The 24,039-nt window shown below is 34.4% G+C and overlaps 1 protein-coding gene and 1 pseudogene across 2 annotated transcripts in view; one reads left to right on the forward strand and one right to left on the reverse strand.

The window, feature by feature from the left end:
* RALGAPA2 (Ral GTPase activating protein catalytic subunit alpha 2) overlaps nucleotides 1–24,039 on the reverse strand; it is a 477,726-nt gene that overhangs the window by 347,685 nt on the left and 106,002 nt on the right. For both annotated transcript variants that reach the window (XM_044663434.1, XM_044663433.1), the window contains exons 7-12: nucleotides 22,945–23,060; nucleotides 9,687–9,825; nucleotides 7,523–7,722; nucleotides 5,721–5,945; nucleotides 1,258–1,431; nucleotides 188–325 (exon numbers count right to left, since the gene is read on the reverse strand). In XM_044663434.1, the coding sequence (XP_044519369.1) occupies nucleotides 188–325; nucleotides 1,258–1,431; nucleotides 5,721–5,945; nucleotides 7,523–7,722; nucleotides 9,687–9,825; nucleotides 22,945–23,060 (992 nt within the window). The remainder of the gene's footprint in view (nucleotides 1–187; nucleotides 326–1,257; nucleotides 1,432–5,720; nucleotides 5,946–7,522; nucleotides 7,723–9,686; nucleotides 9,826–22,944; nucleotides 23,061–24,039) is intronic.
* LOC123236918 lies at nucleotides 13,863–14,630 on the forward strand (annotated as a pseudogene).

A 24,039-nucleotide genomic window follows, 5' to 3' on the forward strand; every position in this document is an offset into this window, starting at 1 on the left:
TGATTAAAGGAATAGTTAGAATGAAAATTTAATAGATTCTGGTTGATTGTTTCAAATTTTATATGTGTTAAAAATAATACTTGATAACAGTAAATAATTGAAATGAAGTTATACTAAAAAAAATAAAATGTTTTAAGAAAATAAAATTTCTTGGCCATTTTTTAACTTTATTTGTCTGACTACATACCTGTAGTGTAGCTTGTACACCAGCTTTAATATTCTTATTATCATCTTCTAATATACAGCCTCTGCTAACAGCACTAGTAAAAGAGTAAGTTCGTCCCCAGCTTGAAGATCGTTTGTGACCAGAATGTTCAGTTGTGGCCTTTTAAAAACAAAAATCAGTTAAAATAGAAGAAAAACATATAAATTAAAGAATTTAGGAAAGTTTTAAAATGTAAAATATGTACTTCTTCAGTATTATTCAGACCTGTTCATCAGTCTTGTGTTCCATTATTCAAAAATCAAGATTTTTACTAATATAGATTATTGGTACAATTATATACATCTTTTGTTCAGCAATATGTCAAAACATTTAATAAATTATTTCCTGTGAAAATATGTTCTTTTAGAAAGTATCTCAGGCTATTTTTTGAAACAGTTTTTTAGAAATCTTAATGAAATCTAGAAATTTCTGTTGTTTTTCAACAATAGGCCACACTATAAAAATGTACCTTCTATATGACTTCTGGCTGGGACAATAACAAAATCAACACCTGGGGCATCTAATTTCAGCTACATTCACTGCATGATAACAGTGTATATGTTAAGGAAAATACTTCCTTCTGTTTATTTTAGAAAGACTTTTAGAACCTGATACTGGAAATTAATATTTTGTCAGTATCTTGAAAATCTTCCTAACAAATGCTTACCAACTAAATTGTTCTGGATACTATATGCCATTCTAGTAAAACCTTTTCTTGAAGTCTAACAGTTGTCCCCAAATTTCATTTACATAAACATGAATGTTAAAAATGTAATGTTAGTGTATAAAGTATAAGTGTATGAAAATATTTATTAAACAACCAACCTTAAAAAGTAGTCAGAAAAAGTGATTTGCAAAAATTTGTTAATTAAGGAGTCTTTGCTTTGGAGCTCCTTCTATGAAAGCTCAAGACCCTTTATGAAATAGCTCAGAGTCAGACCATTCACAGGTCCTCAAAACAATGCAGTTTAAAGAACAAAAGACGCTTAAGGAAAATTACCTATTTTCTATCAAAAATGTATTTCCAGCTAATGTAGCAAATAAAATAGCACCTGTTTATTATCTGTCTCTGTCACTGAAAATCCCAAATTTGCATCGTCATCTTGAATAATGTCTTTTTTATCAGGTTCCTCCATGAACAAAGGTTTGTCCTGTAGTATCCACTTTCTATATACTTTGACCACTTTTCTTGTTACAGATATGTCACAGGATGGTAACAAAAATGCCTGAAATAATAAAGAAAATTCTATTTTAAATATGATATATGCCCATAGGTCTATCATTGACTATCAAAAATATATAGTTCAACATTAATTTCCTATCATATCTGTGTATATGTGTATATTTACGTAGATCTTTATATATATATTTGGGTAGATATATATTTAGGTAGATCTTTATATATCTATAGCTTTATAGTTTTCTAATCATTTATTAAGAGTTATATCATCTTGAAAATATTTTGTATTACAATGTATTTAACAACTTACGTATATATCATATCCTACCAGTAAAATGTAATCTGCTTGAAGGCAGAGTACCTTTCTTTTTGTGCTGTTCTTGTATGTCCAGGGCTTTGTACAGTGCCTTGCATAGAAAAGTATTTTTAAAAAATTTGATTGAATTGAATTTTCAGTAAAACACAGTATACAAAAAATGGGGTAAAAAGAAGCCATGTGTCCCTCTTTTTGGAGACAGCAGTGGTGAGCTCCTATCAGCTCTTCTATTTAAGAGTATGCTCAGAGCAGCCATATCATCATTTTTCCAGGCTACACTCATGAGGACTTCAATTGTCCCAGGGCAGTGATGGGCAAAATACAGCCCAGGCCAGATGGGGCCCCCAGAAATGTTCTATCCTACACGACATTATTCCTAATCTGCTGAATACCATGAGTAGGATACAATACAATGTAACTTCAAAAGAGTTGCCTTAGAAACAGACTGACAGATGAGCATTTCCTTTCCTTTGGCCCCCTCTTTAAAAAGTTTGCCCATCACTGCTCCAGGGAAATTCATCCTCCTCCAAGGTTACATATACTGGGGAGAAGAATCCAAAGGAAGGAACATCCACTGAGTTGACCTATAGGTGAAGGGAGTGTGCCTCGGATCACTCATGAAATAGTAGTCCTAGCTAGCAGCTCACCTATCAAGAAACAGGCCAAAGGCAAATCAAAGGAGGCAAAGCTGCTGACAGAGGAGTAAAGGAATTCAGAAACTAAGCTCAGTTGCAAGTGAGATGAGTATGGCCTGGGCCCCTCAAGAAATGGCAGTTCTGGCTAGGAGCTCACCAATTAGAAAAGCTAGACAGATGCCTAATTAGAATCAATAAAAGCCTGTACATACAACAGTAAATATTAATATGCTAAAAAGCAAATGCATAAAATAGATGACTAAATCATCTATTAGTTTTCCTAAAAAATAATACCTATTAAAAACAAGTATTCCGGTTGGATTGAAAAATCTGAAAATAATCCCAATGTTTCACATTCTCCATGCATACATTTATATTCAAGGAGAAAGAACTGAATTATTGTCAGAGAACTGCAAAATTCCCTTGATAACACTAAGCTTCTCCCAAAAACAAAAGCCCCATCTTCAAAATGATTTGAACTGTAAGAAGAGAGAGTCTGGTCATGTGGCAAGGGGAAAGACTGACAGGTGGATAACAACAAAGTTTTACTTGGATCCTTGACACATTAAGAAAAACCAAAGAAGTCCTGCAGAATATCTGACTGACCTTTATAATAAAATTATGAAAGGACATGAACAAGAGTCACAGAGAATGGGCAGGACAGATGAATTGACACTGATATGGTTAGAGGGAACATCCAATGATGAGATCATAGATTCATTTGAGTATCTGTTGTTATTGTTTAGTCCTACTTGATTCTTCCTGATCCTGTATGAAGTTTTCAATGCAAGGATACTGGAGTGGTTTGCCATTTCCTTCTTCAGAGGATTAAGACAAATAGAGGGTTAAGTGACTTGCCTGATATCATGCAGGTAGTATTTAAGGCCAGAATTTAACTCAGGTCTTCCTAACTCCAGGCCCACCTAGCTGCCTAATTTGAATATTTACTTTACACTTTAAAGATTAAATATAAATTATAAGAATGTACTTCATAGTTCTGGTCACATACAATTGATCAACACCTAAAAGCAAATAAAACTAAACACTAAGTATACTGGTCATTTCTACAAAATGAATGATGGAAATACCTATAGTAGTCTTATACAGTACTCAAAGTTTATGGAAAGGGTATATGTTTTTTGCTTCAATGAAGATCTTCTGGTATTTTAATATATTTAGATGGGATCTAGCAAGACTCCACTATATAAATTCATCAATCATTGGGATAATACTTTGAGAATAGTTGCTTGGAAAAACAACTTTTCGATGAATGACAACAGTTATTCTCTTATGTTGAGGAATTTTTAGAAATTTCCAATCTGGCTTCAGTCTATCTTTCACATACAAATATTCAAAGTCCACTTGAAGTATAGGGAAAACAAAAATGAATAAAGATTAAATGTTATATACCTATGGAACATGGTCCTGTACAATCCTTCTACTTCAATGACTCACAATAGCATAGAGATGATTCTGAACATTTAAAGCTCTGCCAGTGATTCTAACAAACTTGGAAAGACTGAGTATAGGGTTCTCATCTATCTACATACAGAGATGCATTAAAAGAAGTTTCAACATTAGATAGTGAAATTTTTTGGCCATACTTATCCTTGAAAAAGATAAAAATACAAATCTTGTCTCAGTCCTGAGTAAACTCTTCAATTTCCATGCTAATTGGAGCAAAGTGTCACAAAAGAAAAGCCAATAAGGTTTTTAAATGCATCATTTTTAGCCATTCACAAACATCTGTCTGCCCAGTATATTTAATGTGAAAGTTTTGTCCAAAAACTGAATTGACACACTACTAATAGAAATAGATCATATCGAAATTTACATGACCTTACAAATTCTACTCTAAAAAAGCAAATACAAAAGAGCTAGCAAAGTTGATTATATAGTGTGCTCAAAGACAATGAGAAATACAATTTCATCTCACCAAGGCACACTGTACATTAGTAAGCTAATTATAATAAAGATGACAGCAGTTCATTTGCCAATCTCTATGTTAGTGGGTGAAGTAGTAGAAAGATTATATGACACACTAAATAATTTTAAGATAAGTCAACATAAATCATAATACTTGGTGACATAAATTAGAAGGTGATCACAGAAGAATAAAGCAAAGACTGCATTGGCAAATGCCATGCAAGTTGAAGAAATGAAAAACAGCAAAGGCACAAAGACAATTTAGAAACCTGAAGTCTTTCTTCATGAATATTTTCTCTAAGACTGTTGGAAGACACTGAATGTGTATGTGTTGGGGGGAGGGAAGCATCCTTCCCATACTTTTAATTCTCATTGAAATCATCCTGGTACACAGCCACATCTTTTCTTCTTTTCTCACCTCTACTACTCCAATAATCTTCAAACTGGCCTTCCTTCTTTTAATCTTTTCCCTTCTCCAGTACATCCTCAATTTGTTGCTGTTCAGTTATAACTGATTCTTCATGTCCTCATTTTGAGACTTTCTTGACAAAAATAATGCAATGTTTTGCCATTTCCTTCTCTAGCTCATTTTGCAGATGAGGAAACTAAGGCCAAAAGAGTTAAGTGACTTGCTGAGGATCATACAGCTAGTGATCTGTCTGAGGCCAGATTTGAACTCAGGAAAATGAGTCTTCCTGACTCCAGGCCTAGCACTCTAATCACTGAGCCACCCAGCTGCCCACATCCTTCATTACATTGTCCAAAAAAATCTTTATTTTCATTCTAATCACATGACCCCTCTACCCCAAAACCTTCAATGGCTCCTAATTTTCTCAAGAACATATTATTCAGGCCAGGCAGTATGCATCACATTCTTCTTTATATTAAAATTACTTGTGGGCATTTATTTTTATCCTTAACAGAATTTTATTCTTTAGAATAAAATCTATAGTGGTGCACTGCTGATACCTAATAGAACTCTTTAAAATATACTAAGTATATGCTAGGGCAAACTGTGCCAAGAGTTGCTCTCTGGCAGTACACATGGCAAGACAAGTGTAAGTTCTGGCAGTTCAGACAAAATTTTTGGCTAGATAAAATTTATTTGAAAAATTTGAAGAAATTTATCTGTCTCATGAAGAGACAGAAATGACTGAACACTAATACTATCATCACCATTATCATCATCATTAATAGGCCATTGTGAGTTTTTCTGGCCAAAGAATTCATCATAAGTTGTTAATGAGCCTTTATGAAATCGGCGTGCACAGTATGTAGAAGTTTTGGTGATAAGGCATTACAAAAATAAAATGTCAAGAAATAAAAATTGAATAGGAAGAAATTAGAAGGATTATTATTTAGTTACTTCAGCATCTCAGTTTTTTAGAACCATTACCTGATAACAGAAACAAGATTATCAAACCCCTCCTAAACACAAAGAATATATATTCTACTAACCTGACGAAATATTTCATTGATAAAATTGACATAGCCTCGAGTGGACAAGAGAATTCGCTGAACCATTTCATATACAGTTCGATGTTCTTCTTCAATGCTACAAAGGCTGGAATTACTGAGTCTCCGATCAGACAAAGTACTGCTATTAGAATGATTTTTGTCCTGTTCAGATGGCCCACTAACTTCCAACTCAGAGGTTTTCTCTTGTACCATTCCACCAACATTCTAGAAAAGAGTAGTAGCAACTTGCTTAAAAAGTTTACAAAACATAAGCCACATTTCAAAAAGCTATGATATTTATTAAAGGAACATTGATTAAAATCAATTCCCAGTTTAAGATTCTAGGGAAATCATCAAAACTGTGATTCAAAATCACTATCAGTGACCTACCAAATAGTCTATATAACTTGTACTTTACTTAAAAAATTTTAATTCATAAGCTATCCCCTCCCTATTTCAACTATATTTATCTCTCAGGGAAATCATTAACAAATTGTAATCTATAGCTAAATTTTTTTTAAAAAACACAAAAATGCAGGTTGAATAGATATTAAATCAGCTGAAGTTACCATAAAAATTGGAAATTAAAAAGCTTCATGTCAAACATGACTTGAAATGCTTATGTTTGGTCCATAAACTAGTGATAAATCTCATGATCCATAGAAATGGGTATTAGTAAAAATAAAAAGATCTTGGGGGAGTTGTGAATGTGGAATCAAAATGTGGTAGTTCCACTGTCAAAGATAAGGAAAAGTTCTCGATGGGTATACAAATTGACAGATCTTTCCATTTCTTCATGGGCTCACTATTTTTATTCTTAAATTTCCCTAGGATGATAGGGCTTAGTTAGGTCTCTTTGCCAAATTTTATGTACATTTACATTTACCTTGACTGTTTCTCATTGTTTTGTGGAATGATAGCTGTCTATAATCTTACAACATCCTTCTCTGTTAGAGTTTACAAAAGAGTTTATTTTCTTAATCAGTGTTACCCTTGGTTACCATTTCTCTCTATTTGGCAAGGAGATCAAATGTCTTCTTGGTAAAGAAGTTTCTGGATCCTTTTAATCTCTTCTGAAGGTAAAGAAGAAACTAATGTGTTATAAATAAAAGGCAAAAAAGGAAGAATGTATCCCTGGAACCCACAGTTGCTCACCAAAGAAGATCCTCTAGCCACAAAGATGGTTTATGGCAAAGTAATTTTAAATTATAAATGGTGGAATTGGCTGTACTAATTAGCTGGTCCCACTCTTTGTTTTGGCAACATGAAAGTTACCTGGCTAATACTAGAAAGGTTAAGTAAAAAACTACAAATGATTATATTCTAGCATCCAAGTACCATGTGGGTTAAGGTAAACTACACAGATTAAATGTGAAAAATAATCCAAGCAGAATTTTTGTGCATAAACTATTTGTTGATTTGATGTCTGTCCCTTAATCTCACTTAAAAATTTCAAGAATATGATTCTAATATAACACATTTCAAAAGTTGCACTATTTTTTGAATATTGGCAGAAGGACATCATGAAACAGAAAATACCAAACAACAATCTTTTAGTTTAGGCAATTTTGCAATCAAACAAACATCCTAGAATGAAGGAAGTCTCAGATATTTCATAAAGAGAGGAAATGACTGATCTTTCTAAATACACATTAAATAGTGCATAACAGCACAACTTTTTGTAATTACTATTTCTGGTTCTCACACCAGGCAGCTCACATCCTCCCCAAATTCAATTCATTTCTTTTGGCTGTTTGTGTTTGTTGGATAAAAAGAGTGAAAACAAATGATTAATACAATACCTGGATGATTTTAGGCAATACTTCTCCTCCATTTTTAGTATTCTGAGTTGTAGTTAGGTATTTCTTTTCCAGAAAAAATGTTACAATCCACTTAATAAAAGCAACACGAGCTGCCATATATGGAATTTTTGTGCTATAAGTATTTTCATTGTTTCGAGTTGCAGTAACATATACTGGTTTTGGTCTTGAATGGGGGATGTCTGGCAATGTAAAAGAAAAAAATCTAGTTAAGTAAATCACCAAAAAACATGAAAATAAATATATGTATTTGATGTATCTATCTAAATTAGAAATATATTGTATAGATTTGGTGTAGAGATTTCTGGATTCTGACACTCTAAAATCCTATTTTAAAAAGTAGTACTTTTTGATAGTATTGTAATTGTCTTCATGTTAAGAGTTTGGTTTAGAAAGTAATTTTGGATCTAAATTATTCATCTATTTGTTTCTAGCCTATATTATTTTATACCTAAAGACCATCTATTGTACAAATACAAAGAGTATAGACGAACACACACACACACACACACACACACACACACACACACACACAGACAATACAAAGAGCATGACATTGCTGACAGAAAATCAGTCTTGGAGGTAGGAAGACCAAGTTTCAAAAATGACTTTTAATACATTGTTCAGTAAGCATCAAGGATCCAGAACTATGCTCAATGTTGGGGATACAAATACAATATAGTAATACTGGCTTTGACACCGTAAGAAAAATTACCTAAACTCTCAGGGACTCAAATAACTTGCAAAGACAATAAGTTTAAGAATAGTTATGATTTGTATTGGTACAAGTGGTTTCCCTTAAGAAGGTATGCACACCAATTATAATTACAAATATAAAAACAACATGTATATGATATGTGTGTGTGTGTTTAACATAAAATATAGAGACACAATATGGATTAGTCAGAAGTATGCTGGACTTGGGATTAAAGAAATCTTGATTCAAATCCACTCAAGCTACATACCAGATGTATAACTCTGGCAAGTGACTTAATTTTTCTGTATCTGTTTTCTCATTTGAAAAATGAGGGTGGATTGAACTCAAAAAGGCCTCAAAAATCCCTTACAGCTCTAAATCTATGATCCTATTGTCATTAAAATGAAAAGAGGTACCTCATATGATTGCTTAGGCAAAACTAATAAATATTTTAATGCATTGTATAAATGTGAGAATATAATGATAAAAATAAAGGCAAAGAACAATCTGTGGCTGATATATAGTAAATTTAATGTACCCATCTGCAAACCTTTGTTAGGAATTAAAATGAAAGTAACTAATACGATACATTAACCAAATAAATTCATTTAAATTTTCTAACATTTTTCCTGGCAGAAGAATCTATTAAAAAGAATTTTACTTAATCAATGGATGATATAGTTTTTAAAAGTTCTGTCTCATTTTTAATCTAGCAAGTTTTCTATAATGTCAGCCAAATACATATTTTTCAGCCCTTCTCTCTACAATAGATCTTAATATGGAAATGTTCTTTGAGATAATACTTGACAAATGCAGCTGCCTATCTACATTGAAAATTTTTCTTACTGATACATGGCTATAGGATCTGTAATTGCTTAAGAAGCAAAGCTTTCTGCAAATATCTCTTCACAAAAACATATAAGCAAAGTCTCAGCTACCCCTTCCCAGTTACATACACACACACACACACACGCACGCACGCACGCACGCACAGACTAAATTATAATGAATTTGTGCTCTCTATTACAAAACAGGCAGTTCTGGATTTTATTAAGGGCAACTTATCCACTTTTTAAACACAAATTTTATTCCCAGGTTATTTTCTTAAATCATAATATGCCATCATCTGCTATGGTATGCTCAAGAAATGAAAACTAATTTTAATATACCCTAAAGAAAATAAAATTATAGTCAAAGTAATGCATTCCAAAGCACATAAAAATTATTTTTGGATTACTCAAGCATCCTTCTAAGAGTGTGAATAATTTAAATCTGAGAAGAATAAAAACTGCAATTTTTTAGAAAAGTCTTGAAAGCAGAGGTTTAAAAGTATCAAGGTTATAACCTTTTATGTGTGAAAAGTTATATTTCTTAATCAAAAAGATTTGAACAATCATGTTGAAGGAAATCATTTGAAATTCAATAGAAGTGGTTAAAATCACTACTTACCCAGGACAGGCTTGTAGAGGTTGGTTAATTTTGTAAATGACGGAAACAAATGGGGAAGATAATACTTTCGAAACAAAGTAAAGAGAAATTTAAACCCAGTGTCTTGGTTCTCCTTATTCTTCCATTCCAAGCTTGCAGCCTTCAAATATTATATTTTAAAAAATAATACATGTAATACATTTTTTTTCAAATCAACACACACTGAACTGACATGTTCTCAAAATTATAATACCAAGTTGAAAACTAACATTAATTTAAATAACGAAATCATTATATTTTAACAAAGTGCAAGAGAATAATTTGTTGTTATAATGAAGAATTATTTAAAAACAAATGTTTTAAAACTTTTCCATAAGCTGTCATTTTCTTATATAAATAAATCTCAAATACAGCAAACTATAAGTCATATCCATATAAAAACATCATAATTTCAAGTTATTTAAATATCCTAATATATTTCTTTGTTTATATGCTTTGTGATTTTTTTATCTTGAAAATCTCTAGTGGTTAAAATAAATCAGACATAAATTCTTGTATTAAAATAAAGATATTTACAGGCAAATAAAATACAGTAATTATAGTCTGGTCAATTCCCTATTCATTACATTTAGCCCTCTACCTCCTAGGACTTTACAATCAAGTCCAGTATTTCCTCCTAATTGTAGTCTAATAAAAGTCTTAGATTCCTTCAAAGTACAGCTCTGGTGCAACCTCTTAGAGGAATTAGCATTATGTCACGCATACTCTGGATTTACTTAATGATACATATGTTTAATCCTCCCAGTCAAATGTAGGCAACTTGAGCAGTGATTGTTCTGTTCCTCAAATGTAGGTACTTTAAAAATGTCTGTTATTTGTTGAAATTGATTTCTTTAAACATTTATTTTGATTTTAACCTGAAATGCATACTTATTATTATGAATAAAAGCTTCAGAAATTCATTTTAAAATCTTTCCTAAATTTTTTTCTCAATAGCTTAGAATTTTCTAAATTCTAATTTAGAATTTTCTAAATCCTCAAGTGAGAGAATCCTCTCCTTTTACCTCACCACCTGCCCAAATTTAGGTTAGGTATTATGATTAAAAAGTTAATATTAGCATTAACATTTAACCCCATAGCACCTAGCATGATTGCTAGTATATAATACACATTCAATCAATATTTGAAAATAATCATCTTACAATAAGTAATTGGAATGAAATTTTTTATAATCAATTTTCAATAGCTACCACACAATTTAGTAAATGAGTATAATTACAGAATTATAGACCTAGAGGAAATATTTGGGAGAAGCTAGATCAACCCCCCCATTTTCCAAATAAGAAAAGAGAAGTCTGGAAAACATAACTTGCCCCAGGGTCATAGAATTAGTTTTTGGAAGAAACAAAAGTAAAATTGAGGCCTAAGTGAATAAATTCTTTATGCTACATTCTCTTCATTCCTACCTTATGACACTAAGGAAAATAAAAAACTAAAGAGTATGAGCAGGAACTGGGCTATAAAACAGATGAACTTGTATGAATCATTTTCATAAAGTTGCAAGTAAATTGTGACAAAAATTCTGAAGCATAAAATATGACACAAATAAAATTTTACCTGCATACTGTGAATATATTGATGTTAACATAGCCCTTTATGGTCGATAAAATAACTACATCTATTTCATTTGTATTTCATAATAACACAGAGTGAAAGAGACACTAATAGTAGAAATAATATTTCCCCAATTTTATCAAAAAAGGAAACTGAAGCTCAAAAGGCTAAATGAATTGCCCAGGATCAATTTTTAAGTATTAGAGGCAAGATTTGAACCCGTTCTCCTGATTCCAAGTCTAGACTTAAATTTGTGGATCATCCTGAATTTTAAGGAGTTCTTGACCTTCTGAAATTGTGAGAAAGGGGCAGCTATGTGGTTTAGTGGATAAAGAGCTAAGCCTGGAGAGGGAAAGTCCTGGGTTCAAACTGGCCTCAGATACTTCCTAGCTGTCTGACCCTGGGCAAGTTGTTTAACCCCAAGTTCCTAACCCTTACTACTCTTCTGCCTTGAAACCAATACTCACTGACACCAAGATAGAATGTAAGAGGGTTTTTTTTGTTGTTTTTTGTTTTAGTTAAAATTTTTAAAAATTAAAAAATAAAAATAAAAATGTGGCACAGGTCATAAACAGTTGATGAGAATACCAATTATTCTTCTGAACCCAGCCCTCGGTGTAACTAATAACCAATCTTAAATAACAATGGTATTCTGCAAATCAGGTTACTAAATTTATAACCTTATGATAAACTAAAATATATACTCAAGTACCCTGTCTCATCAGTATTTTGAATTTAGTGGAATTCTAAAAAAAATACAATCAAGCACAATTCAATTATGCAAAAACCCAAATAAACTATCAATATAACTTTACAGCCATCAACACTATGATGCAAATATAAATTATGGAATAAAGAAACCCCAAAAGCAAAATATTTCCCAATAATCCAAATAAAAATGTTCACAATATACTCTGTTTAGGAGTTAACTTTTCTTTTAATCACTGGCAATGGGGTAAACTCTATAGATTTACTCCAGAATAATATTTTAAATGCATATAATATAAAAGATTATGAAGGAACTAATTATATTAAAATATAGTTGTCAGGATATATTTTTAAAATAACAAGTTCACAAACCCAAATTAAAAATACTGCCTTAAATTAAGGTTTAAACCGTATCAAAACTTCTATCAGATGTTTTTCTGAAACACAAAGAAAGGCAACTGGTAGAATAGAAACTCCTTGAGGGTAAGGACAGCTTTTCCATTTAGTATTTTTCCTTTCTCTTGGCCTAGCACAATACCTTGTTTAATACTTAATAAAAACTTGATAATTTTATGAATTTTGTTGAATATTTTATCTTCAAGCTATAGTACTAATCACCATTAAGTAGTTTTTCTATTTCATAAATATAAGTTTTTAACTGTTGCTGTGGTTTTTTGGAAAGAGAAGATTGTCATTTTAGTTTTTAAGAAAAGCTAAGGAAATCATTTCAAAATGACAACTCAATCTCTTACACTGAACTGAACTGTTCTCCATTCTCCTTCAAAAAAACCCTATATGGAAAATGCCAGCATAGGATTATGGAGAGAGGTTGGACTGGGAGTTGGGAATACCTAGCCTCTAATTCCACCTCCTCAGACACTTACTCACAGTGTGATCCTGGTTCAATCACTCAACCTCTGTGGGCTTCAATTTCCTCATCTATAAAATACCAGAACTGGACCCAAAATCTCTAAAATCCCTACTTGCTCTTATTCTATGACCTATGATGAAAATGGAAAGGCACATACTATAGTTTAAATGTACAGTCCATGAAAATTTATTGAAATACATGTAGGCATGGATCAGAGATAGCATGACAGAGCAGGCAATTCTATACTAATAATATAAAAATCTGGTTAAAATCCTCCATTTTAGGGATACTAGCTATATTACCACAGGCATATAAATGAAAACTCTATGATGATGGAGTACTATTGTGCTATAAGGAATGATGAACTGGAGGATTTCTAAATGAAATGGAAGAAGCTCCATGAACTGATGCAGAGTGAAATGAACAGAACAAGAACATTGTACCCAGAAAGTGAAATGTTGTAGAACTATATCCAATGATATGGACTTTGCTACTAGTAACAATACAAAGGTCCAGGACAATCCTGAGGGACTTATGAGAAAGAACTGTACCTACCTCTAGAGAAAGAATAGTGGGAATAGAAACAAAGAAAAACATATGGCACCATTTCTTTATTTAGGTACACGATTTGGGGGTTTGGGTTTCAAAAGATTGCTATATTGCAAAAATGAATAATATGAAATAGGCATCAAATGATAACATTTGTATAACTCAGTGGAATTGCTTGTCAGCTTCAGGACAGGGGAGGGAAGAGGGGACGGAAAGAAAATATATCATGTAAACATGGAAAAATATTTTTAAAAATTACAAAAAAATAAAGACCTTATTGACATATTTAAAAAAAAACTCTATGAGCCTTAGATCCTTCACTATCTATAATATGGTTATAATACCTCACATGATTATGAAGCTAAACAAAGATATATAAAGTCCTTTGAAAATTTTAAATTGTTAGATCTTTGGCAAAGTCCAACTTGAGGAGGATCGGAAGGGAAGGGCGGCGAAGTCTTTTGAATATCTCAGTTCCTGTTTCTTTGCTTACCAAGTTTTGATCCATAATGGATAATCTGTCAGCAGAAGAAATTCAACTAAAGGTGTACCAGGTGACTGATGAGTCCCTGGAAAGCACAAGGAGAATCCTGGGTTTAGCCATTTAGTGGTTCCTGAGGATGCAGGAATCAAAACCATTACTATGCTGGATGAACAAGGGGAAAAACTGAACCGCATAGAAGAAGGCATGGACCAAATAAACAAAGACATGAGAGAAGCAGAGAAGACATTAACAGAGCTCAACAAGTGTTGCGACCTTTGTGTTTGCCCTTGGAATAGGTCAGCAAATTTTGAGTCTGGCAAGGCCTATAAAGCAACATGGGCTGAAGGTAGAGACAGTTCACCTGGTAATGTGGTTTCTAAGCAGCCAGGCCGTGTGACAAATGGTCAGCCTCAGCAAACAGCTGCAGGAGGAGCCAGTAGCGGATACATTAAACAGATAAATAATGATGCCAGAAAAGATGAAATGGAAAAAAATTTGACTCAGGTGGGTAGTATCCTGGGGAACTTGAAAACAATGGCCTTAGACATGGGCAATGAGATTGACTCTCAGAACAAGCAAATAGGGAGAATCACTGAGAAGGCTGATACTAACAAAGATCGTATTGATCTTGCCAATGCCAAAGCAAAGAAACTCATTGATAGTTAAAGATGTTGCTGCTGCCTTCATCTGGGAATTCATCTATTACGTCCTCCAGTTCTTCCTGAATCACTCACTACCTTTCAGTGTTAGAAATTTCTTTGCCCCAACAACCCATTCTAAGCAAAGAGATGGGAAGAAAGGGCAAAGAGTGAAACAGCTCCCTGCCATTTGGTTTTGAATTCTTGCTCTTTTCCCTCATGAGCAGATTGCTATAAACCATCTAGTCCTCCTTATGGGGTTCTCCTCAGTGTACAGGCTGAGGCTGTATTGCTAACCTTTTTCATATATTCTTCTTGTTCCACTCAAGCAAATTTTTTCTTTCAGGATTTTTAAGCAATGCCAAAGATAGCAGTGGAGGGGGGAGAGCATATATGCTCTGGGAGTGGGGTAAGAACGGAATGCATGAGGGTAAAGGTCAAAGGCTAGAGCAAAACTATCGGGCTTCAACTGAGAAAAAGAAGGCAGGAGTTGCAATCATGATATTTGACAAAGCCAAAATAAAAATAGATCTGATTAAAAGACATAGGGAAAGTAATTACATCCTAATAAAATGCAGCATAGACGGAAATGGAAATATCAGTACTCAACATGTATGCACCAAACGGTACAGCATCCAAATTTTTAAAGGAGAAACTGGCAGAGTTCTAGGAGGAAATAGATAGTAAAACTATACTAGTGGGACACGTGAACCTTCCTCTATCAGATCTAGATAAATTAAACCAAAAAATGAATAAGAAACAGGTAAGAAAGGTAAATGAAATCCTAGAAAAATTAGAGTTAATAGATATGTGGAGAAAAATAAGTAGGGACAAAAAATATATACTTTCTTTTCAGCTGCACATGGTACATTCACAAAGAATGACTATGTACTAAGGCATAGAAACAAGGCAAACAAATGCAAAAGAGCAGAAATAATAAACGTAATCTTTTCAGATCATAATGTAATAAAAATAATAATTAGTAAGGGTAAATGGATCTGGAAAATCAAAAATTAATTGGAAATTAAATAATATGATTCTCCCAAATCAGGTAAAGAACAAGTCATAGAAACAATTAATAATTTCATTGAAGAGAATGACAATGATAAGACATCCTACCAAAATCTGTGGGATGCAGCCAAAGCAGTACTCAGGGGGAAATTTCTATCCTTGAGTGCATATATTAACAAATTAGGGAGGGCATTACTAGGAAGACTTTTGAGGGCATAGTTCTCAAGGAGACTCCCCAAAATGGAACAGTGGTTGTGGAGATAATAAAGGAAGGGGGTTGGGAATAGTTTGAGACTTAAATGGACTTTGTCCAGTGATCAGAGATACTAATATCCAGCCAAGCCTCTCCCATGCCCTCAACAGTTTTTTCCTCAAAGTTGGAGTGTAATGTTCCTGTCCTCCCCTCAGCTACCCAACGACACCTTCCCCCTCAAGGTCACTATTCCAAACTCTAATCAATATAACTAACAGGAATTTTACTTGAAGATAAAGAAATTCAGGGTTCAGGGAAAGGGTTTGGGATTCAGGATGGCGGGTAAGGGTCCAACTTCTCTATCTAGGTGATTTTCTCTCTGGGGAGAGCAGTACTGGATCTCTGTAGCTCTATCCAGTAACTGTCTCAAGCCCCAGTAACTCCTATCCACTAATTAGTTTAAGCTGAGGGAATAACAGGGTTATGGATCAAGCCAGTTCTGAAAGGTCCCCCGAGCCCACTCCCCTTAGGAGTCCAGGCTCTATGGCCAAGATGGAATAACTGCTATATCAAAATCTTCTCAGTTGGTGAATGAAGTAGGTAGATCAACTGTAGCAGTTGTGACATTCAAGGAAAGCCCCTATTTTGGGGGTTCAGGAGCACCAGATTCTTACTGGTTCAATACCACCCACCTCCTTCACCCAACCAAGGTTTAGAGAGATGTGTGTGGCAGTTGGAATCTCCTTCAGAATTCCCCTATTTACTCTGGCCCCTCCCTAACAGTTATTTCTTCAGGATTCTTCTGGGCTTGTTCTGATTCCACCTCAGAGATGCATGCCTTGCTTGGTTTCCTTCTTTTAAGTCCCATCAGTCTGTTACAGAACTAAAATTCTACTCTACAAAATCTGGATTAAGACTCAGAAAAATGGTAGCTTCTAACGCCTGACATAAAATTATACTTAAGAATTTTACCCAGGAGAGATGAATACACAAGAATTAAATTCTGAAGATACTGAGAAAATTCCAATGAAAAGTAAGACCTATGAAGAGAGAAATGTGTAAGTATATGGAACTTTCTAACCAATTTACAGTTGAAAATATGCAGAATATGAGAGTAAATATGGGTAATAAAAGGAGACTATGAAAGTGTGCCATGGCAGTATGAATAGTAACTGGTGCAAAAACATAGTTTGAGTTAAAACTAACAAGGAAAGCTAAGTATAACACAAAGGGAATTTTTAGATAATTTTTAGAGAAGGCATTGGACCACTTCTCAGGATAGATTAGATCAGTGATGATGAACCTTTTAGAAGGGATGATGATATCCTCAGTCGCTCATGGAGAGGGGGAAAGGGAGCAGTTCTGCCCTCCTCTGACTTCCTAGTAATGAACTCCAACAAACCCTGTGCTGGGGCAATAGCAGGTGTGCACAGAGAGGACTCTGAGTGCCCCCTCTAGCACACATGCTATAGGTTTTCTGCCCAGGATTAGATGATTATAGTGATAAAAGTGTAAGAATAGCTACTCAAATCTTACTTTGACTTTTACATACTAAAGACAGCATGGCCTTTGAACCAAAAATGAGAGAACAGAACAAATATGTCCTATAAGCAGTTGATAAAAGAGAAATAGACATAGCACCTAGGTGCTCAATTTCAAGTCATCTAAGTGAGATGAGCTGGGCATTTAAAAAAACAAAACAGCTCACAGATATGCTCCAGTTTCAGAGAAAAAAGCTTTTCTACCAACAGCAACCCCTCTACATGTACCATTGATTCCTTCATCCTCCATTTCCTCTGACAATTTAACTCTCTGATTACCCTTCAAACTCTCCTTATGCACTGGCTTAAACTGATGCTCAAATATCAACCATTCTTTTAAAAAATGTTCACTTGACACAACCATTCAACCAAAATATAGTCCTATATCTTTATTCTCTTTCATAGCCAGACTTCTGGAAAATACTGTCTATACTTGCTGCCTTCATTTTTTTACCTCCCATTTACATTCTAATCCATTGAAATTGGAATTCCTACACCATCATTCACCTTGAACTACTCCATTAACAATGGAAGTAGCAAGATCTCTACTGCTAGGTCCAATGTCCTTTCCTCAGTCTTCATATTTTTTTGACCTCTCTGTAGCTTCTGACATTGCTAACCACATCTTCCTCCAGAATACTTTCTCTTTCCTTAGGTTTGTGTAATATAGCTCTTCCTACCTGGTTGCAAAAGTCTCCTTACTATCATTTCAGGATGATCATTCATATCCTGCTCCTCATGCATTCGGTATACTGCCAGGCAATGGCTTGGGTCCTTCCTTTTTTGAATTTTCTGCCTTGGTAATCTTATCAGCCTCACAGATTCAACTATGATTTCTATCTATATGACTACCAAATCAACATACCTAGCCTTTATCTCACTCTTGTAAAAAGCAGTTTTATATCAACCACTATAATAATTAAAAATAATAGAGGCTGAGAGTAAAAGGAGAAGTAATATTTTAATTAGGGCCATCTTGGTAAAATAAAGAAATGGCCACTTGCCTGCTAAAATCTCTTTCAAATCCCCCGGCATTAGTCATTACCTTCTCTCACCACTCCTACATACCAAAGAGAGGAAGTCTCAAGCCCGACCTCCCAATTTAAGCTACACTTTATGTTAGCTCATGTCAAATCACATCAAAAACCGGAAACCCATTGAAGCATGGGAAATGTAGTTTCCAAGTCCCCTAAACATCCATAGGAAGTTTGTCATATATATAATTATTTTAAAACTCAAATGAGTCCCAAATACCTCTCAATGGGACCCCTAAAATTCCAAATAACACACCACAGACAGCAGGACATGTCCTCTTAGATGTGCCATAGCCATCAGAAGCTCAACAAGCCCCCCAATAAAACTCACTATGTTTTTCCCTAAACCTATCCCTCCTCCTAGTTTAACCTGTTCTATAGAGGGTACCACCATGCTTCCATTAGCAAATCAGAAGTCTCCTCACTCGTTTATACTCCCTCATAAGTACCTAAACCTCTTGCCAAATCTTGGTGATTCTACTTCCTCAGTATCTCTGACATCCATTGCTTTCTTCCTATTCATAACACAAACTGACTGATGCATCTCTCATCTGGATTACTATAATAGCATCCTAATTAGTTTCCCTATCTCCAGTTGTTCCATTCTACAATCCATCTTCTATGCAGGTGCCAAAATGATAATTCTAAAATATAGGTATGACCATGTCATTCTCTGCTTAAATGTCAAAATGTCAAAAACTTAAATGTCTCTCTTTAGCTCCTAAGATAAAGCACAAACTCCTCTGTTTAACATGTACAGTCTATAAAAATATGGTATACCTTTTAGGGTTAATTGAACCCCTAACACATTAATATCTTCCAGTCAAACTAAGCTACTTGTTATTCCCTGCATACAGCAGAATTCCATCTCCAAAATCTAGGCCCTTGCACAGACAATCCCAAATTGTAATTGGACAAATACAATGAGTAGGATACAATACAATGAAACTTTGAAAGAGTTGCCTTAGAAACAGACTGACAGATGAACATTTCCTTTCCTTTGGACCCCTCTTTAAAAAGTTTGCCTGGGGGCAGCTGGGTAACTCAGTGGATTGAGAGTCAGGCCTAGAGATAGGAGGTCCTAGGTTCAAATCCGGCCTTAGACACTTCCCAGCTGTGTGATCCTGGGCAATTCACTTGATCCCCATTGCCCACCCTTACCACTCTTCCACCTAAGAAGCAATACACAGAAGTTAAGGGTTTTTAAAAAAAAGTTTGCCCACCACTGCTCTAGACAATATAAAATATTTAGGAATCTATCTGCCAAGACAAACATAGGAATTATATGAACACAACTACAAAATACTTTTCACACAATTAAAATTGGATCTAAGCAATTGGAAAAACATGAATTGCTCCTGTGTGGGATAAACAAATATCAAAAGAATGACAATCCTACCCAAATTAATCTACTTATTCAGTGCCATATCTATCAAACTACCAAAAAAATTTTTTATAGAATTAGAAAAAATTATAACAAAGTTCGTGTGGAAAAACAAAAGATCAAGAATATCAAGAGATATAATGAAAAAAAAATGTGAAGGATGGAGGCCTAGCAGTACCAGATCTTAAATTGTACTATAAAGCAGTGGTCATCAAAACAATATGGTACTGGCTAAGAGACAGAAAATTAGGAACAGACTAGGGTAAATGACCTCAGCAAGCTAGTGTGTGATAAAGCCAAAGACCTCAGCTTTTGGGACAAGAACTCACTATTTGACAAAATTGCTGGGAAAATTGGAAAACAGTATGGGAAAAATTAAGTTTAGAACAATATCTTACAACCTATATCAAGATAAATCCAAAATGGGTAAATGACTTAAATATAAAGAGTGAAATCATAAATAAATTAAGTGAACATAAAATAGTATGCCTGTCAGATCTGTGGGAAAGGAATAAAATTAAGATCAGGCAAGAGATAGAGAACATTGCAAAATGTAAAATGAATGACTTTGATTATATCAAATTAAAAAGGTTTGGTACAAACAAAACCAATGCAACTAATTAGAAGGAAACAACAAACTGGGAGAACATTTTTATAACAAAACTCTCTGACAAAGGTCTGACAAAATGGGTTTTGGTGCAGAGGAGAGGGAACCAAAAGGAGCCAGAGAAGGCAGTTGCTGACAGTTGCCGACAGTTGAAAGCAATAGGATTCTGAGAAATTCTCTGGAGAAGAGAGGAAAGAGGTCTTCCTGCGAAGGACTAAGAGAGGGGGGAGGTGGACATCCCAGCTCGGATCCAGTCCTAAGGGTTTCCTGAAGATCTTTCTTTTGGGAATTGAAACCCTGATTCCCTGATCAAAGCCATTCCATTGCATCTTACCCATCAAGACTTCAACCATTGAGTAAGCTAAATTTTTGGACTCCATTTTGGGAGTGATCTCCTCCCATTTCCCAACCTTGCTGAGAGATCCCTTTCAGTCAAAAATTACAATTATAGAAAAGGATAGAAACAGAAAAATAGAAATAGAAACAAAAGCAGGGGCAGGGAAAGAAGCTTAGGAGTGGGAACCCCAAAGGTTCCCTCATAAGTGACAGATCCCATAGAAATAGAGAAGAGGGGACCCCAAAATCCCTCTGCCCTTCACCCCTTTCCCCAATCCCTGAACTGCGAATAATAAAAGCCATTCATCAGTCAGATAGCATTCCAGAGTGCCTGAGAGACAGACAACAAGGGAGAGGGGAACCACACCTTGGTCTGGCTGCCTCCATCTTGAAGCCAGACCATCGGCTGTGAAATTAACTGATTGGGGAAGGTTTGTGTGAACCCTGCCCTTATTCAGAATTGGATTGGGATAACACATACCTCCTCTTATAGGGAAGCCTCGTCCCCAACTCCTGAGGGGTGACACAACCATCCAGGTTACCCAGTTTCAGGGTGACACCCCGTTAAAGTCTCCCAGTGTATATTCGGCCCCAGGGGAGTGCTGGAAGAGAGACTCACCACATAGACTTTCTCTGTCTCTTTTCTATCAAACATTGGTTACTGGCTCTTTTAATTGTTACAATATATAAGGAACTAAGTATATTTCAAAAACAAAAAAACAAGCCATTCCCCAACTGACAAATGGTCAATGGACATGAATAGGCAGTTTTCACACAATGAAATCAAAACTATCAATAAGTTCTAAAGCCCTCCTGATTAGAGAAATGAAAATCAAAACAACTCTAAAGTACCACCTTACACCTAGCAGAATGGCCAATATGGCAGCAAAGGAAAGTGATAAATGTTGGAGGGGATGTGGTGAAATTGGGACACTAATACATTGCTGGTGGAGTTGTGATTGGTTCAACCATTGTGGAGGGCAATTTGGAATTATGCCTAAAGGACCCTAAAAGAATGCCTACTCTTTGACCCAGCCATACCACTGTTGGTTTTGTACCCCAAAAAGATAATAACGAAAAAAGATTTGTACAAAAATATTGGTAGTTGCTCTCTTTGTGGTAACAAAAAATTGGAAAATGAGGGGGTGTCCATTGATTGGGGAATGGATGAACAAATTGTGGTATCTGATTGGTGATGGAATACTATTGTGCTCAAAGGAATAATGAACTGCAGGAATTCCAAGTGAACTGGAATAACCTTCAGGAATTGATGCAGAGTGAAAGGAGCAAAAGCAGGAGAACGTACACAGAGACTGATATACTGTGGTGCAATCATATGTAATAAGAGTTTTCTACTAGCAGCAATGCAATGATCTAGGACAATTATCCACATCCAGAGAAAGAACGGTAGAAGCAGAAACGCAGAAGAAAAACATATGATCGATCATATAGTTCAATATATATATGATTAAGGGTTATGATAATATAATATTAAAAGATTGCTCTACTACAAATATGAATAACATGGAAATAGGCTCTGAACAATGATACATATAGAACCCCGTGGAAATACTTGTTGACTCTAGGATGGTAGAGGGAAGGGGAGAAGAGGGAATCATGAATCATGTACCCATGGCAAAATTTTTTAAGTACATAAATAAATATAGCGATTAGATAAAATATTTAATTTTTTCAGCTTAACTGACAATTTTTTAGTTTCACTTTTTGTTTCTAATAAATAATCATAGAAAAGCCTTTTATTCTTATTTAATCACATCTAAAGGAAAGAAATCTTGGCTTTCTGAGGCCTTATCCAAAAACCATCATTCATGTAGCAACTATATAGTCTAATTGCAGGTACCAAAAAGAAAAAAGCAGCAGTTTCCTGAATACTAAAAGTAGTATTTGATATTTTTATCTGTAAATTCTGAGATAAAATATATAGGAGGAGAATTTATTTTGAAGAAGATAAAATAAAATTGCTAATGTGGAATGAATCTGATAAATATTTAGAAACCCAAAGAGCTTATTATTTTCAAAAATGTACACCTATAAATTCCAACCTAGTTATATATTATTTAGCCAGCTGAGAACTTTGATTTGAATGTACTGGAGAATATTTAAGTCTCAAATTCTTGTTTTTTTAAAAAAGGATACTATTTGTTGAAGTGATTATATTACTATATTAACTGAATTATGTGACTAAACAACTAAACAACTAAAATCAGAAAATATAAGAAAAATAAAATTTTCTTACTTTTCTACACTAAAATATACAAATATTCAATTGCACAGTATTTTTTTCTTACCTGAATAACCATGTATCTCAATAATACTTGAAGAAAAAAGCAGGTTTGATCATCACCAATTTTTTCACCTGAGACAGCTGGCAAGAGTGGGGTTATTTCTTCAGGATATATCTTTGCTAAAACATGAATAATAAATTTCATTAAAGCTAAATTTTAATAAGGAACAGAAAGAAGGAAGCCAAAGTTAACAAAACAATTTTTTAAAATTAACTGCTTAATCCCGTGGCATACATGATGGTTTAAATACTTTTCCAGTACAGAAAAAAACCTCTGCATCATCTCTTCCATTTATCCATTCTTGATAGTTCTAATTTTACTCAGGCAGAACCACATTTCTGACGGACATTTCTTTCATCTTGAAAAACAAGAAACATCATTTCTTTTCTTTAAATATTTAAGAACTAACTACCCCTAGATTTCTTTAGATAGTTTCAAACTGAAGACCCTAATGAGGGAGAAAAGATACTGGAAAAGGTAATAAAGTTTGCAAGTGAAGATGAATTTGATTTGAAGTTAATGTTCTATACTTAAGTAAATGTACCAGTAGCATAAATTATTTTTCTTATAACAATCCCTTATAGGTATTATATAAATACTCTATTGTCATTGATTCCTATTTGTCTTGATCCCCAGACCTGATCTAAAGGCAAATTGGCCACAGTGGAGAATTACAAAGATGAAGTGGATGGAGAGGTCTGCAAAGTCATAGAACTTAGTTAATAGAAGCTTAATACCAAGTAAAGACTCCATCATTGCAGTAAAAACATGACTCTTGAAAAACACTCATTTTGAGAACCTAGGGCCCACTATGAAGCATTGGTTTTTTCAGTGAGCTAGACCCTGAATACCAAAGGTCCTCCTCAGGGCCACAAACTCGCCATCCTTCCAATTCTCATGCTTGTCTGGAAAATACTAATTTTAGATCCCTCATCAGCTTCAAATTTCCCTAAGCAATCCTCACTATCCTTCAGAGATATCATCAGCATCAGTCTTACATGCCAGGAAAGTGTCTCTCAGAGCTAATCTAAAATAGAACACATGGGGAGTCACAAGGTATCACAAGTTTCCCCTGATGATACAGCCTCCTTGACTACC

Source organism: Gracilinanus agilis, chromosome 2 (genome assembly GCF_016433145.1).
Source record: "Gracilinanus agilis isolate LMUSP501 chromosome 2, AgileGrace, whole genome shotgun sequence".
Taxonomy (NCBI): Eukaryota; Metazoa; Chordata; class Mammalia; order Didelphimorphia; family Didelphidae; genus Gracilinanus; species Gracilinanus agilis.